A 15,241-nucleotide genomic window follows, 5' to 3' on the forward strand; every position below is an offset into this window, starting at 1 on the left:
AAAAAAAAAAAAAAAAAAAAAAAAAAAAAAAAAAAAAAAAGAATTTCACATGTCTAATATGAAGCAAGAGTTTTGGGTTGCCTGATTTCATCAAGGGTCAAATGGAACTACTAGTGTCACATGACAGCAGGGGAAGAAAAACTCAGGAAGTAACAAACACACTCTTGGGGAGTTCCTGAAACTCAGGAGAGCCTCTCCCCAAGGTCACATAAACACTGGCAACTGCTGGAGGATGAGCCCGCTGCCTCCAGCTTGTCCAGGGAAGTGAAGGCACACAGCTCCTGTGAGTCATCACCCATGCTGGGGTCAAAACTCAGGTATGCAGCTGCCTTTGACTCATCCATGTTTCAGTAAGTAACCCAAAACATTTAGGTTCACTCTTCTAGTCAGTGGCCTGTCTGGGTGAGCAGACATTTGTTCACATCTCTCCAAAAAAAGTAACATAACAAAGCCCCTGGCATTACATTTTGGCAAAGACTCTAGTTGTATTGTTCCAGTCCTGAGAGCTTGAGAGAGGCTGGATTCAAAAATCAATGGAATTATTTGATGGAAGGAACCTGAAGGCATAGCACTCAGGCTATAACAAGATTTCTGCCCACCATTATCTAGGTCTGTAGTTAAAGTGAGTGACAAGTGGAATAGAAGGATGTGATCTGACTCATAAACTCAAGGCAAAGAGACAGCTACCTGGGACAGTTGTAGACTTTTGAAATCTCAAAGCCAACCCCTAGTGACACATCTCATCAGATGAGGCCACTCCTCCTAATCCTTCCCAAACAGTTCCACTAACTGGGCTCACACATTCAAGCACAAGGGGCCATTCTCATTCAAACCACCATAACAACTGAACCATAAAGAAAGTTTTACAGTTAAAAACCAGCTGGGAGAAAGCTGGACCCATCTCTAGCCCTGAGGCACAACTCTGAAAGTGAGCATCCTTTGATGGTAAAGCGATAAAAGCAAAAGCCCCAGGAGAGAAGTGAATCACAGACATGCCAAAAATCTCAGCACAGCATAGCAAAGGCCCTATTTAAGTGGACTCAGGCTACTGTCAACAGCAAAGGGACTTCAGTGGAGGAGCTGGAAGCTGACTGTGTACAACCCTGGAAGGCTGCTGGGAAAGAAGTCAATCTGATGGCTCTGCAGCAGGTCCTCCACCATCACTGCCACCAGCATGTGCTTATGTATGTCAGACCCACGAGAATAGAGGCCAAAGGAGAGAGGCAAAGCAGCAGCCCTCACACAATGCTTGCTGGGAAGCTGAAGGAGAGACTAGTTGGTCCATGAACACTTATAGAGACCACAGAAGAAAAGAAGGCAATGAATCAACACCCAGAGCCCACACAGACACCAGCACATCACTGTAGAAACAGCTTAGCAGGAAACAGAAGGGCACAGACAGGTGATTCACAGAGAAGACTTAATGGGATGAGCATGCAGAAAACATGCCACCTCACTGGTATTCCAAGTCAGAGGAGGGACGCAGGTGGGTGAATGGCTGGCCAACTGACTGATGACACATATACTCTTCATAGGAATAAATAACAAAATGCTGACAGCGTGTAGGAGACAGTACAATGGCAGCAGCTTACATCTGCATGGGTGCCACTTCTCAAAAATCCCACTTCTGGGGAAACTCCTACAGAAACTAACACATAGGTCCACAAGTAGATATTTACCAAATGTTCATTGTAGCAGTGTATATGTAGAGAAATTAAAAATATTCCAGATGTCCCCTCAAGCAGAGAAAGGTGATCTCACCATTAGGGCTTCTGCAATTTTTGAGACACGCCCCCTGTCCCCCAAGAAACAGATAAGATCCACAGTCAAGTTTTAATGCTATTACAAAGAAAGCTACATGTCACATTACAGCATGCATTGTTCATGCACATAGACATGTCAGCATAAAACACTAGTGCAGACTGTTATGTGGCTCACACAGGGTATCACCATGGATCCTCTGTCCACTGAACACAATGCCTGGAGCAGCTACTGAGATCATGATTGGTGAGCAGCACATGAGCTGAGGAAATGGGAGCAGAGCATGAAGGACTAAACCACCAGCTCCCATTGGCCTGCACTCAGACTGCACAGAAGGCTCTCTCTGTCTAAGTAGAAGAAAGGGGGATTCTTCTGGTAGCCACAGTAATAGTAGGAGCCTCAGGCAACTCAGCTGCTGCAGAAGGGGACGTTTCCCCACCTTGAAGGACCTTGGTAGCTGCAGGCAGTTAAGCAGCAGCCACAGTGATACTCTAGACCACACCAAGCCTCTGCATTCCACCTGGGGAACCCCAGAGCACTACAAGCACTATGGAGAGTCGGCAGTTCAGGAAGTGACCTCAGAGAGATACTTCTAAATTCCCAGTCTCACCTCATCATACACAGCATAGTCTCTGGGCTGCTAACCAGCCCCTGTGTGGCACCAGAAGGCACACAGGGCAGTTCCACTGGCCTGGGAAACAGCAGGTTGAAACATTACAGACATGGCGCTGATACTGAAACAACATGTGACTTGTGGCTCAAATCCAATGGACTGTTGAATCTTCCAAAGGCTTTAAACATGAGGCTTCTGACATATTTCAAATGCCCAGGATGCATCCAAAATTATTCAGCATACAAAGAGAAAAAGAAAATCTCACTTCATGGGAAAATATAAGAGACACCAAGGCCAAGATGGCACAGATGCTGGAAGTATCTGCCACAGACATACATTTAAGGGACTCCTGAACTAAGTAAGAGAAACTGCAATACATAAGGCATACAGTTGGAAAACCGTATCACAGGAAGAACCCTAATACCCCCCAAAGCTTTCTGCCATGGGTCTCTATGTTAGCACAGGAATGTTTGCTGTGAAAGCACTAGATTCCATTCCCAGCACTGTCCCCCCAAAAAGGAAAAAAGACTTCCCGTCCTATTCCCCAAGACTATATATACATCATACTCTGATAAAGTTATATTGCATGGCAAAGGAGGTTCTGCAGATGCAATCACAGTTACTAATCAGCAGGCACTGAGCTGATTAAACAGGTTTATCCAATATGTCTAATCTACACACATGAGCCCACAGAGAGCAGCGCTGGCTCTCTGGCTAGGAACAGCAGGAAAAGTGTGATACACACTGTGATGGATAATCATGATCAGCTCAAGCGGATTTAGAATTAACATTGAAAAGCAACTCTGAGGGTGTGTCCAGAAGTTCGGAAGGAAGACTCACTCTGAATATAAGCGGTACCACTCTGTGGTCTGGGGTCCTGCACTGAATAAGGGGATACAGTGGGCTGGTGAGATAGTATAACAGGTAAAGAGTTCCCACCAAGATTGACTGGCCTAAACTGGGCAGTGGTGGCACACGCCTTTAATCCCAGCACTTGGGAGGCAGAGGCAGGCGGATTTCTGAGTTCAAGGCCAGCCTGGTCTACAGAGTGAATTTCAGGACAGCCAGGGCTACACAAAGAAACCCTGTCTCGAAAAACAAAACAAAATAAAAAAGACTGACTGGCCTGTGTTGAACTCTTGGAGCCCACTTAGCAGACAGAACTGATGCCCATTAGTCATCCTCTAAGCTCCATGTGCATGCTATACCGCGCACACAAATTCATGAGGAGCACACACGTGCACACACATAAAGAAGGAGTTAAAAATACTTTTCAAAAGGAGAAACCCAGCTGAGTGTCAGAATTTTCCCTGTTTCCTGAGCATGGATGCCATGTGACCAGCTGCCTCACACTCCTGCCACAATGCCTTCCCTGGACGAGGGACTGACTGCGCCCTTAAAGTGTGAGCATAAACAACGCCTTCCTTCTTTAAACTGCTTGTGTCACAGCAACCAGAAAAGAAACTAATACAGATGCCAATTCTGAGAAGCACTGTGGCATGACAGTGGGGCCATGTGAGGAAGAGCAGTCAGCCCTGGACAGGATTCAGCTGGCCTGCTACTCAGCCGATAGAAGATAGACCACAGCAGGAAAGCAGCAGGAAAGCAGCAGCAGATTCTTCAGAGCCTCCTCCAAGGACCCAGCTGAGCACCACCCAGCACCCAGCAGAGGACCTGGTCAAGCCAACTCAGACACTGACCTACAAACAACACTGAGATAGTAAACGGAAGTCTGGCCTGATTTGTTACAATGATTAAGGAAAATAGCTACAAAGTTTAGACTGCCCATAGCACACACCTACTGAAGCTCATCCTGAGGCCACTAGTAACACAGCCCTGAAATATTTAGGGTTCACTAAGGGGTAAATATTCCTTTTCTTGATTTATGGGTTTTTTTCTGAAATACTATTTGACCCAACAGCCAGCAGGCTAAAGCAGGAGGAACATGAGTTCAAGGCCAGCTTGTGCTACACATTAGCTCTCTCTCAAATAAAATTAGATAAAATATCATCTAAAGAGATACTACATTCCTTAAGTCCTGCTTCCTGGTTTGTAGAGCTGCTGGGTCACCTGTTTACAGAGCTCCATCAGCACATTCCAAGCGCTGTGCAAGTTGAGTTCTCTACTTACACTTTGAGTCTGGTGCACTGGCCAGGCTTTAAGTCCCCCAGCAGCTGCAACATGGTGTCCAGGAGCACCCGGCTGGAATTCACCAAGAATTCACGACCACACGCAATGGCGGCAACATCTGCAGAAGACAGAACAAAGCGTCATGATTGCAGGTGCAGCCAGAGCACACAGTGGCAGAGGAAGAGGAATGGCTCCTGGCCTCCCTCCAACCTTCATGCGCGTATCACCACACATGCACGCACACATCATGGCATCAACATATCTGTACTGCTCTGCCGAAGGTCCTAAGTTCAAATCCCAGCAACCACATGGTGGCTCACAACCATCTGTAATGAGATCTGACGCCCTCTTCTGGTGTATCTGAAGACAGATACAGTGTACTTAGATACAATAATAAATAAATCTTAAAAAAAAGAGTTGCTGTGGTCATGGCATCTCCTCACGGCAACAGAACAGTGATACAGACAAGAACAATGACTGCACATGTAAGACATTTAATACCAGCCTCTGCTTAGGGTATGGTAAAATGGAACTGCATCATTCTTCCCCAGGGAAGGGAAGGGGCCTTCTAAAGGCCTTCTAAAACATCACAGCTTTTCTTGAATACATCAGAAACCTAAGGCTGGCTGTGAAGTGCCTAAGCAAAGAGCCTGGGACTTACAGGTAGAGACATGGGACAAGCATTCTCAACCCGGGGCAGATGCTCAAGGCCCTGTCAGTCAATCCCAACAAAGCAGAGCGAATGTTTACCAAGCCAGCCCAGCTGCTGCGGAAGGCTGATTATGGAAGGATACAGCTTCACACCCTAGCTGGGATATTCACTGATGCATGGCTTTATTCAAACTCTCAGAACTTCAAAAAGATGAAAAGCAACCGGGAGACTGTTTGCTGTGTGCAAGACTGAAGATCAGTTTGGTAGCAAAACAATAAATAGCAACCAAACAAACCTGGGTCTCCCTTAGAGCAGTTACTTCTAAGTGACGGTGACCATAAGCCCTTGGGGTGCTTTCCTGTACTACATACACCTGACACCTCTCCCAGCTTACTGAGATAGACTCCAGTGTGAACACTGTCCTTCAGACACACACACACACACACACACCTGTAATTACCAACCCTGATATACAGCCCTGTGTCTGAAAAGTTACCTACTTGTTACAATTCCAGCCAGTGCAAAGACAAATTGATTTTCATCAGAATCAACCTCCTTGACATCCCCATCCAATGACTTCACAAAACTCTCCATCGTCTGGCCAGTTATGTTGAAAAACTTCAATGCTTTGTCCTGAAAGATTAAAAAAAAAAGATAGAACTGTCACATCTTTCCAAAGAATCCTGGGTAACAACACCAGAACGGGCAAGCCATATAGAAGAGAAACAGGGTGTAATTACAGAAGCAGTCATAGAGAAGCCTGTGCCACCATTCAACCAGGAAGGGACACAGTCAATGCTGACAGTCATAACTGGCCACAGCAGCAGAATAAGTGACTTTTGAGTGTTCACCCCTTAAGGAGACATCTGCATTAACCCCACCCACCCAGGCTGGGGAACACCACAGAAGACTGCATGGAAAGAATGCTGGACTTGGAGGATAAAAGGAGTGCTGCAAATGCTGTCCCCTGGCCATGACAGGACCACTGCACTTGTCACTCCCAGCAGCTGTGCTACCTGCACAAAGCAAGCCAGTCCACAGTGCACGGAGAAGAGATGGGCTTATGAGGTACTGTGCCTCACCCTGCCTCACAGAGGAGCGACTGACAATTGATGGCTGCTGGAGTCAGTGCTCTTCAGGACTGTGGGCACTGGTAGGCCCATGCTCTAGTGGATGGCCCTACACCCAGCCATACGCAGGCAGCACTAATGGCCTTAGTGACATATAGATAAATAAGGAAGTGAGCATAGGAAGTCGAAGGGGACGTGGGTTATATGACTGAGATACACTGAGATGCATGCATGTGTGTATGTGTGTATAAAACTGTCAAGATTGACTTAAAACCAGGGCACCTTTTAGAATGTAAAAACAGAAAACAAAACCTTAGAGAACATCATAAAGGAAGGCCTTGGGTGACAGGACACTCTGAGAGTGGGGGGAGCTCCCAACTCTGGAAGTTTCCTAAGAACCCAGCGAACCACTTAAGTCCAGTGGGAAAATTACAACATGGAAATCATCTTTATTTTTAAGGCAAAGTCTCATGCAGTCCTGAAAATTATACTTTAATAAAGCTCAACAAACTTTTAAAGAACACTTAAGACCTTCCTTGGGGTCCCTTAAGACCTACCACTGTGTGTGTCCTCTAAGAGGTGACTAATGTATCTCTGGCCTTCTGCCAGATACCCACCCTCCTCTTCACTTCTATTCCTTCCCCCAGAATCAGATGCACCCTGTGTGTGCTGGTGCTTTCTTCCCTCAACTGTCACCTCACCCTGACACCACACCTGTTTACTCACACAGCTCCCACATGCCTCCTCCCTCCCCATCTGCCCTGCAGAGTGCTGCAGCCTCACCCCTAACCCTCACTCACTCATCATCATGTTAATTTCCTATATTTACCCATGTCCTATCACTCCTTCGTTCAAAGCACTTGCCCGCTGCTTCAGGATAGGAGCCCTCCACTCCGTCACATGACCTCCCTCCCCTCTATCCAAAAGGAAGATATACTTCTTACTCCTACCTTTTTTGTCTTTGTTGTTTGGTTTTTTTTGAAACAGAGTTTCTCCATGTAACCCTGCTATCCTAGGCTTGCTCTGTAGACCAGACTAGTCTCAAACTCAGAGATCCTCCGACTCTTCCTCCTGGGTGCTGGGATTAAAGGTGTGTGCTACCGTGCCCTTCGGGCCACTCTATACCTTTGTTTTGACTGCTTCTTAAAGTATCCTTACCACTTCTGCCATTCCTATCTACTCATCAAGGACAATTTCAAATTCTTCTCCTTTTGGGAAATCCCTAACATACATACATATAATACAATATACTAGTTACATAAATATGTCAAATAATACAACCTGTTTAATTTCTGTCTTACCCATGAGGTAAAACACACATGAGCACTGTGAATGCCATTAGATTTTTATGCATACATTAAGTGGTTAATATACAAAAACTTCTCTTGGGTACTGGGACAGAACATGGTACTTAATTTCACACATCCCCAGAGCACCAGGTGACACACTGAACACATCAGGCATCTGGTCACCATCTGGTGAATGAACTTACAAGTCTGCAGCATGGCAGGCCTCAACAGTCAATGTCACAGCAGACATGCTGCCTCTTCTAGTCACAGGCACATTCAACAGTGCTAGACAACTTACTCCTCCTAGAATGGTTTTGACGACCTCCTCGCTGCTGGAAACCCCCCAGAGGAGGGTGCAGGTGACAGCTCCCATTTGTGTGCAGTACTCTGCTTGCTGGAGGAGCTGCTGTTTTGCCTCATTCAGCTGCTGTCGAAGAGCCAACTTCTCCTAAATTTACAAAATATAACAAGAAAACAGATACTAGCATTCAATCTCAAAAACCTCTCTCACATGTTCTCTTTCACAATGATATTTATTAAAGAGAAAGCATTCAGAATTCTAGCCCTTATGAGTCACAATTCACATCTAAACAGTTAAGTTCCAAGCTTACAGAAGAACACACGGCTGTTTTACAGCTTATGAAGGATAACTGCAAAAAGCTAAATTCATCCATTTAAGTAAAGAGAAAACTAGAGGTGGCTTGGGTCCCAAGTGATAACCCCCTAAGCAGCACTGCTAGAGTCTGGAGCGACCTAACACAGCATGCACTGCACAGCAGAGCTGCTAGAGTCTGGAGCAACCTAACACAGCCTGCACTGCACAGCAGAGCTGCTAGAGTCTGCAGTGACCTAACACAGCCTACAGTACACAGCAGAGCTGCTAGAGTCTGCAGTGACCTAAGACAGCCTGCACTGCATAGCAGCACTGCTAGAGTCTGCAGTGACCTAACACAGCCTACAGTACACAGCAGAGCTGCTAGAGTCTGAAGTGACCTAACAGCCTGCACTGCACAGCAGCGCTGCTAGAGTCTGCAGTGACCTAACACACAGCCTGCACTGCACAGCATTTCTACTCAGGGAACCTGTTGCAGCCAAAGATTCACTCAACTGGAGGAGTTTAGAAAAAGAATTATAAGAAGTCCTCTTCTAGGCCAATGTTTCTCAGCCTGTGGATTGCAATCCCTTTGGGGGCCAACTGACTCTTTCACAGGGGTCAACAAGAACTATCAGAAAACAGAAATATTTACATAATGAGTCATAATAGTAGCAAAATTATAGTTATGAAGTAACAACAAAAATAAATTTATGGCTGTGGATCACCTCAACACTGAAGAACTGTATTAAAGGGTGCAGCATTAGGAAGGCTGAGAACTCATGATGTTCTAGTCAAACATCATGAGGAACTCCTCATGAGAGGGTCATCACAGGGGCTGGAAAATATTAAAAGCATGTGTGGCTGTGAAATGGCAGCAGCATCAAACACCAGACCTAAGCAGGAAAGCTGTGAAGGTGGGTACCAGAGACATGCTCAGGCTCAGCACACGGATAACAAGACCATGGAGGCCAGGGAAGGTCCCCTGCACTTCCTCCAGAGCACCTGAGACAGCTGCAGCTGGGCCAGACTCTCACAGGGTCCCTAAGGCAAGAAGAGAACCATTGTCCCGACAACCCTCAGGCAGCACATCCCTCCCTAGGGATGGCGTTCCTCTGGTACTAACACTCCCTTTAAGGAGACAGCACTTCCCGAGAGATGAACAGGGATGGGCATATCCCTCAGTTGTAGAGCACCTGCCTATCATACATGAGGGCCTGGGTTCTACCCCCAGCACCACCAAGGAGGGAGGAATAAACCAAAAATTATAAAAACAGGTTAATTCATTTATATTAAACAGAATTAGCTCAACCACAATTTAAATTATACTAGATGGTTGAAGGTTTTTTTTTCCTTTTAAAGAAGTAAATACTTAATAATACGGGGTTTTTGTCTAGAGTTTCAAGAGAATTGAGGGTGGAACTGGAGAGATGGCTCAGTGGTTAAGAGTACGGACTGCTCTTACAGAGGATGTAGGTTCAATTCCCAGCACCCATTGTAGCTAACAATGCCTGTACCTCTAATTCCAGGGGTTCTGACACCCTGTTTTGGCCTCCGTGAGTACCAGGTACACATGGTACACATAAATACATGCAGGCAAAATACTCACACATATATAATTAATAAAAATTCTAACACTCACATGTTAATGTCAAGTGTCCTCCAAAATGCCCTGTCCTGGGGTCAGCCCTTTCTCCCCAGCTCTGTTACTGGGGTAAAGAAAAACAGCAAGTAGCTAAGGGGATTAAAAACATTGTGTCCTTGAGAACAGCCAGAAGGCGAAGCCTTTCCAACAGAGACTATTATTGTTGACCCACGCACGGTCTAATACGTCTGCAGTGGGAGCTGGATGGCGAGCCTCCCAGCCAGTAGTACCAGTCAGCTGCTTCTTCCCCGGTCCGGGTCCTCTGAGAGCTGAAGCCTCCACTGGCTGATGTTCCCTTGGTCTGCTCTCCATCAGGCTACACCAGTCACGTTTGATGATGTTATCTACTGCTTGCTATTTGTTCTTTCCCTTTTGGTTACTACAGACCCAATAAACCCATTTATCTGAAACTGCAAGGACAGAACTTTCAAATATATCACAACAAGATCCTGATCCACTAAAGTAAGGGAAACCTCAATCTTCCAGCTTCAACCAGGCGTGGCAGTACACATGTAGTCCTCACACTCAGCAGTCAAAGGGCAGAACTGGGGAAGCAAGATCCTGTCAGGGGGTGAAGGAGGGAGGCCACAGGTTGAGAAAAACTGCATCCAAAATCTATCAGGCCTGCCACACACGCCTTAGAGGTTCCAGATCCACTGACTCAGCCAACAGAGGCCTGAAGCTACCCTAGCAGCTACCTACTTTTGTAGGTGCTACCAGTTAAATTCAGTACCTCACACTCACACAGCAAGCTCTTTACCTAATAAGCCATCTCCCCAGCCCGATCGGGTACAGTAACAATTATACAGCATTTACATTGAATTAGAGAGCACAAATAACCTATTTAAGGCATTTATGTGTGGGCTGCACGCAAATACTGAACTTATTCACAGAAGGGTCCTGAACACCCTAGGCCTATCCACAAGAGGTCCTGGAACTGATTCCCTCAGATACTGAGGGACAACTGTTTCTGAAAGAGGACAAACAATCCAATCAAACATGGAAGAAGTGTTGGGTTCTGTGAATACTACAGTATGCAGTGGAAGGAAAACATCATTAGTCTTCCTCAGTCGCAACCCCTGAAGCTCCAGTAATGACTAGCCTGGCAAGATAGACCCACTAAGCTGGGCAGTGGTGGCGCACGCCTTTAATCCCAGCACTCGGGAGGCAGAGGCAGGTGGATTTCTGAGTTCGAAGCCAGCCTAGTCTACAAAGTGAGTTCCAGGACAGCCAGGGCTATACAAAGAAACCCTGCTTAAAAAAAAAAAAAAAAAAAAGATAGACCCACTAGAGTAAGATGGAAACCACCCTGCCCCTAAATTCTTATCTTTTTTTTTTCCCAGTTTGTTTGAAAGGGACTGTTTTCCCTCATTGTCTTGTCATGTACAAACTAGTGTCTGCAGCTGTGGCAGCAGGAGTGACCTGCCCGCCACCAGCCCTGCCCAGACTATCTGAAGCACACTCCCTCCCACTGCACACTTACTGACTATTGAAGCCATTCTTTTCGATGTCTGTGATTCCTTCCTAAAGCCAAAGCTTCTGTTGGACTGTATGGCACGCCCTGGACATGAGGTGGCCAGGGCATCGAGGCTGCGTGCGCAGGCCGCCTCCCTCCGTGGGGCCTCAGAAGCAGGTTATTTTAACTAGCAATAGTAGTATAGTGGTGAGTAAGCAATTAATGATGGAAGTTAATGACAATGTACAGTTCCCATATAGTCTATTCACTGAGTGGTCTTTTTACAGTTGGATCAGGCCTGAACCCGTCCATTCAGAAAGCTTCAAATTATAGAAACAACACTGTCCTATACGAGTGACCGATAATGCTTTCTTTGGCTACATTCTTTATTCTGCGGTAACATTGAGGCTTATAAATCAAAAGGAACTAACTTGCCGTCCTCCGGTTTATACAGAACTCACGGTATCTATGACTTTTTAAAACTATGACCTGTTAAAATGAATCTGTTTGCACAGATGCCCATATACAATGCCATGTACTGAGAATGGTTTCAGATTTATTAAATTCAAGCTTATTTAAAAAAAAAAATTTTACACTGCTCTTACAGATAGCCTGGGTGCCATTTGTATATAACAACAGCAATGACAACAACAAACTATAACTCAAGTTCCAGAGACTCTGACACTTTCTTCTGGACTCCAGAGACTCCTGCTCACACATGATGCACATAAGCGTACACAGGCACGCGCACACACACAAATATAAACTTTTTCAAGTTTCTTGAGTCACTGAATGTTTCCGACAGCTTCCTTTTTAGCATGCTAGAAGTAGAAACTCTTTAATATTAAAAATATTAAAGTAAAATGTCAACAGAAAACTGGCAAGTCTCTACCCTGGCTGATTTGCTACTGGGGAAAGGTACCTGCCGTGAGATAGAAGTGCATGGAGCCAACCATGCTGGGCAATGCCCTTTATTCCAGCACTTGGAGGCTGGCTGAGATGGGAAGGTCAAAAGTTCAATGCCAGCCCAAGCTACAAAGAGGAGAAGGCAACTCAGGCTCCAGAGCAAGACCCCATCTCACAATAAAATAAGACAAGACAGAGGAGGAAGCACAGCTGCAGCTGCCTTTCAGTAAGCACCTGTACTGAGTGATGAAGTGGCCAGCGTCTCGAACACTGAAAGTATTGCTGTTGTCATAGTATGCTGATATGCTGACCTTATTGGAAATGAAGGGATGTTTTAGCTTTGACTCTTTCTCTATTTCCAGTTAAGTTGAACAGTTCACTGGTTGAACAGGGATAAGCAAGCTGGCTATAATAAGGCCACTTGTCTCCTGCAGCTGTCTTTTCTGTAGCACTGTCTGTGGTCCCTGCCCAGGCCCGTACAGATCATGAGGCAGGACTGGAAGCTTATTTTAGAGCTGAGAAACCAGGAAAGAATCCAGCAACTAGGAGACTGAATTAGATTACTGCCAGTAAGTACTTCAATATGGGTAAAAATCATTATGAAAAGACAGAAATGACTGAATCCACTGTGTAAGAAAAGTGTGGCATCTAAAATACAAGTGTGCTGTGCAAGTGGCAATTCCTGTGCCCTGGGGGGGGGGGGTGAGATCTCTTACCCAGGGGCTTTGCTAAAGCTGTAGTGAAGTCATTTCCTCTCCTTCATTGCAGCAACTTAGTTGGACCACTGGAAGAAGAGAGTTGGGACTGGACACCTGCTCTTGGAGTGCAGAGGCTGGCCAGGGGAGGAGTCCTGGCAACAGCAAAAGGTCTCGGTGCTATGGTACAGGCACAGCTGTTGCAGTGTTTGTTTTTGAAACAGGCAGATCTCGGAGTCACTATGTAACAGAGGATGATCTTGAATTTCTGACCTTCCTGCCTCCAACTCCCAAGGGTGAGGTGTACACCACCATGCCCATTCTATACAGTGCTACAGGTCAGACCCAAGGCCTCATTCACCACCCCGCTGTAGAGGGACATGCCTGCTCACAGTGTGTCCACCCACAAGCCTTTCAGCACTGAACTGGTGTTGTTAGTCTTTCATCACTGACAAATGCCTGTGTTTTCCATGCCAGTTTCAGGGTCAGTCCACAGTCAGTCCGTTCCACAGCTGTAGTCAGGGAAGGACAGGACAGCAGAGCAGAGTCGCTCACCGCATGGACACCAGCAAGCAGAGAGAGAGAGAGAGAGAGAGAGAGAGAGAGAGAGAGGTCCTGTGCTCGCTCTTTCTTGCCCTTTTAGTCTATCTGGGTTCTCAGCCTACTCTACGACACAAGCAGGATGCAGAGTAGCCGTTCCCCACTTAGTCATCACTAGAAATACCTCCACAAGCACAGCAGAAATGCACCTCACAAATGTCCTCAGTATTTCTCAGTCCAAGTTGACAATCAAGATTAACTGTCACAAGAACACCCTCTGTCAACCTGATACTCAAACACACCTCCTAAAACCATACCTAATTCCCGAAGATAGCAACAAGGCCATAATTAATAACACGTAACAAAACCATCCTATGTATACCCCAAAGTACTCTAGTTTGCTTCCCCAACGCCTCAATAGCTCTAGCACTGCTCAGTAGGACAAGTACGGCATTTCCTGAGACTCAAGACCAACTCTCACCCATGAGCTCCTTCCTATAAGACCAGAAAGAAAGTTTTGCGTATCCCAAGTATACAGCAGAAATAAGGTCTTCATTCCAAAAGGGACACAAGGAAAGGAGCGAGGAGACCAAAACAAGCTGGGAATCAGCATGGCAAATGTAAGCTCTTACGGTTCCATGGCTAAGAGGCTCAGTGGCGTTATCTGGGTGCCAAAAGGCTGGGGGAGCCCATCCCCTACCAGGCTGACTGTGCTCACTGTCTAGAGCTTTCCTTGGCAGACAGTCTGCACTTGCATCATCTTCGGCATCCTAGGTCTCTGCTCCATGTTACACCCACTGTTCTCCCAAGAACTACCTCGTACTCTTACCTCTGTCACATATCATCCAGACTCCCCAACATTCCTTGAAATCTGAGTAGAAGCCTCTATGAGCTGACTTGCGTACACAACATCAGATGGAGGACAGCAAGGGCTACCACTAGCTTAAGCTGTAGTTAGGCCTCAGAGAAGACAAATTCATTGACTGTTCTAGTCCAGATCCCATCTCAACACTTCTAAGCATAGTCTTTACTTCTGTGTGTCTATAGTCATTCTGGTCTTCTGACTTCCTCCACCAGGATCATCCGTAAATTCTGCTCACAGTATTTTAACCTGTGCTGGACGGTGAGTATCTGGGTAACTAAGTAAGGTTGGAAGAATCCAAGTAGGGCATGACTATATTACAGCTGAGTAGATCAGTTCTTGCCTAACATGCCCAAGGACTAAGGTCTGATCTCGAGAGCACGCTATGTAGACCAAGCTGGTTTCAAACTCACAGAAATCCTCCTGCCTCTGCCTCCTGGGTGCTGGGATTAACACCAAGTTGTACTCTCATTCTGCCCTAAAGGCACCTTTTCTATTGTCCAAGTACAATAAATGGTTGTAATCTCTAATGATTATCCATTTATTGGTCCCAATTTTAAATGTAATTTTTTTTCAAGCCACCTTTTAAAATTTTTCTACCCTGTTTTTCACTCTCAGTGCTCATTGTAAATCAGGCTAAAAGTGGGCAGTTAACCCCTGTGAGAGCCCGAATGCTAGACTACCTTAAATTTTCCTTTTCCAGGGGACTGGTAAGATTGTAGGAACCGCAGAACAGTAAAGTTTACAGTGAAACTGTTTCTTCTAAATATGACAGGAAAGCTATACCACTGTAGTGTCTACAAGATGGTTGCCTTAGAGAGACCTGAACAACTCCAACATCAGCTGACATACTAATGTGAATGAGGAAAGCTCACAGGGCCTACTCCTAAATGAAGAACTACAGGCAACCTACAACTGCTGAGAGCGGGAGAACTAGTTTCCCCCAGGGAAGAGACCCCTAACTGACCATCCATGCCAAGTGATCCGTCCTAGAATCAGATGCATACAAGCAACAATACACAGACTCAGC

The 15,241-nt window shown here is 45.9% G+C and overlaps 1 protein-coding gene across 3 annotated transcripts in view; it reads right to left on the minus strand.

Moving 5' to 3' along the window:
* Positions 1–15,241, minus strand: part of Hsf2bp (heat shock transcription factor 2 binding protein) — an 81,677-nt gene that overhangs the window by 50,337 nt on the left and 16,099 nt on the right. For all 3 annotated transcript variants that reach the window (XM_021149248.2, XM_021149249.2, XM_029470891.1), the window contains 3 exons: positions 7,814–7,963; positions 5,657–5,789; positions 4,505–4,622 (listed from right to left, as the gene is read on the minus strand). In XM_021149248.2, coding sequence (XP_021004907.1) covers positions 4,505–4,622; positions 5,657–5,789; positions 7,814–7,963 — 401 coding nt within the window. The remainder of the gene's footprint in view (positions 1–4,504; positions 4,623–5,656; positions 5,790–7,813; positions 7,964–15,241) is intronic.

Source organism: Mus caroli, chromosome 17 (genome assembly GCF_900094665.2).
Source record: "Mus caroli chromosome 17, CAROLI_EIJ_v1.1, whole genome shotgun sequence".
Taxonomy (NCBI): domain Eukaryota; kingdom Metazoa; phylum Chordata; class Mammalia; order Rodentia; family Muridae; genus Mus; species Mus caroli.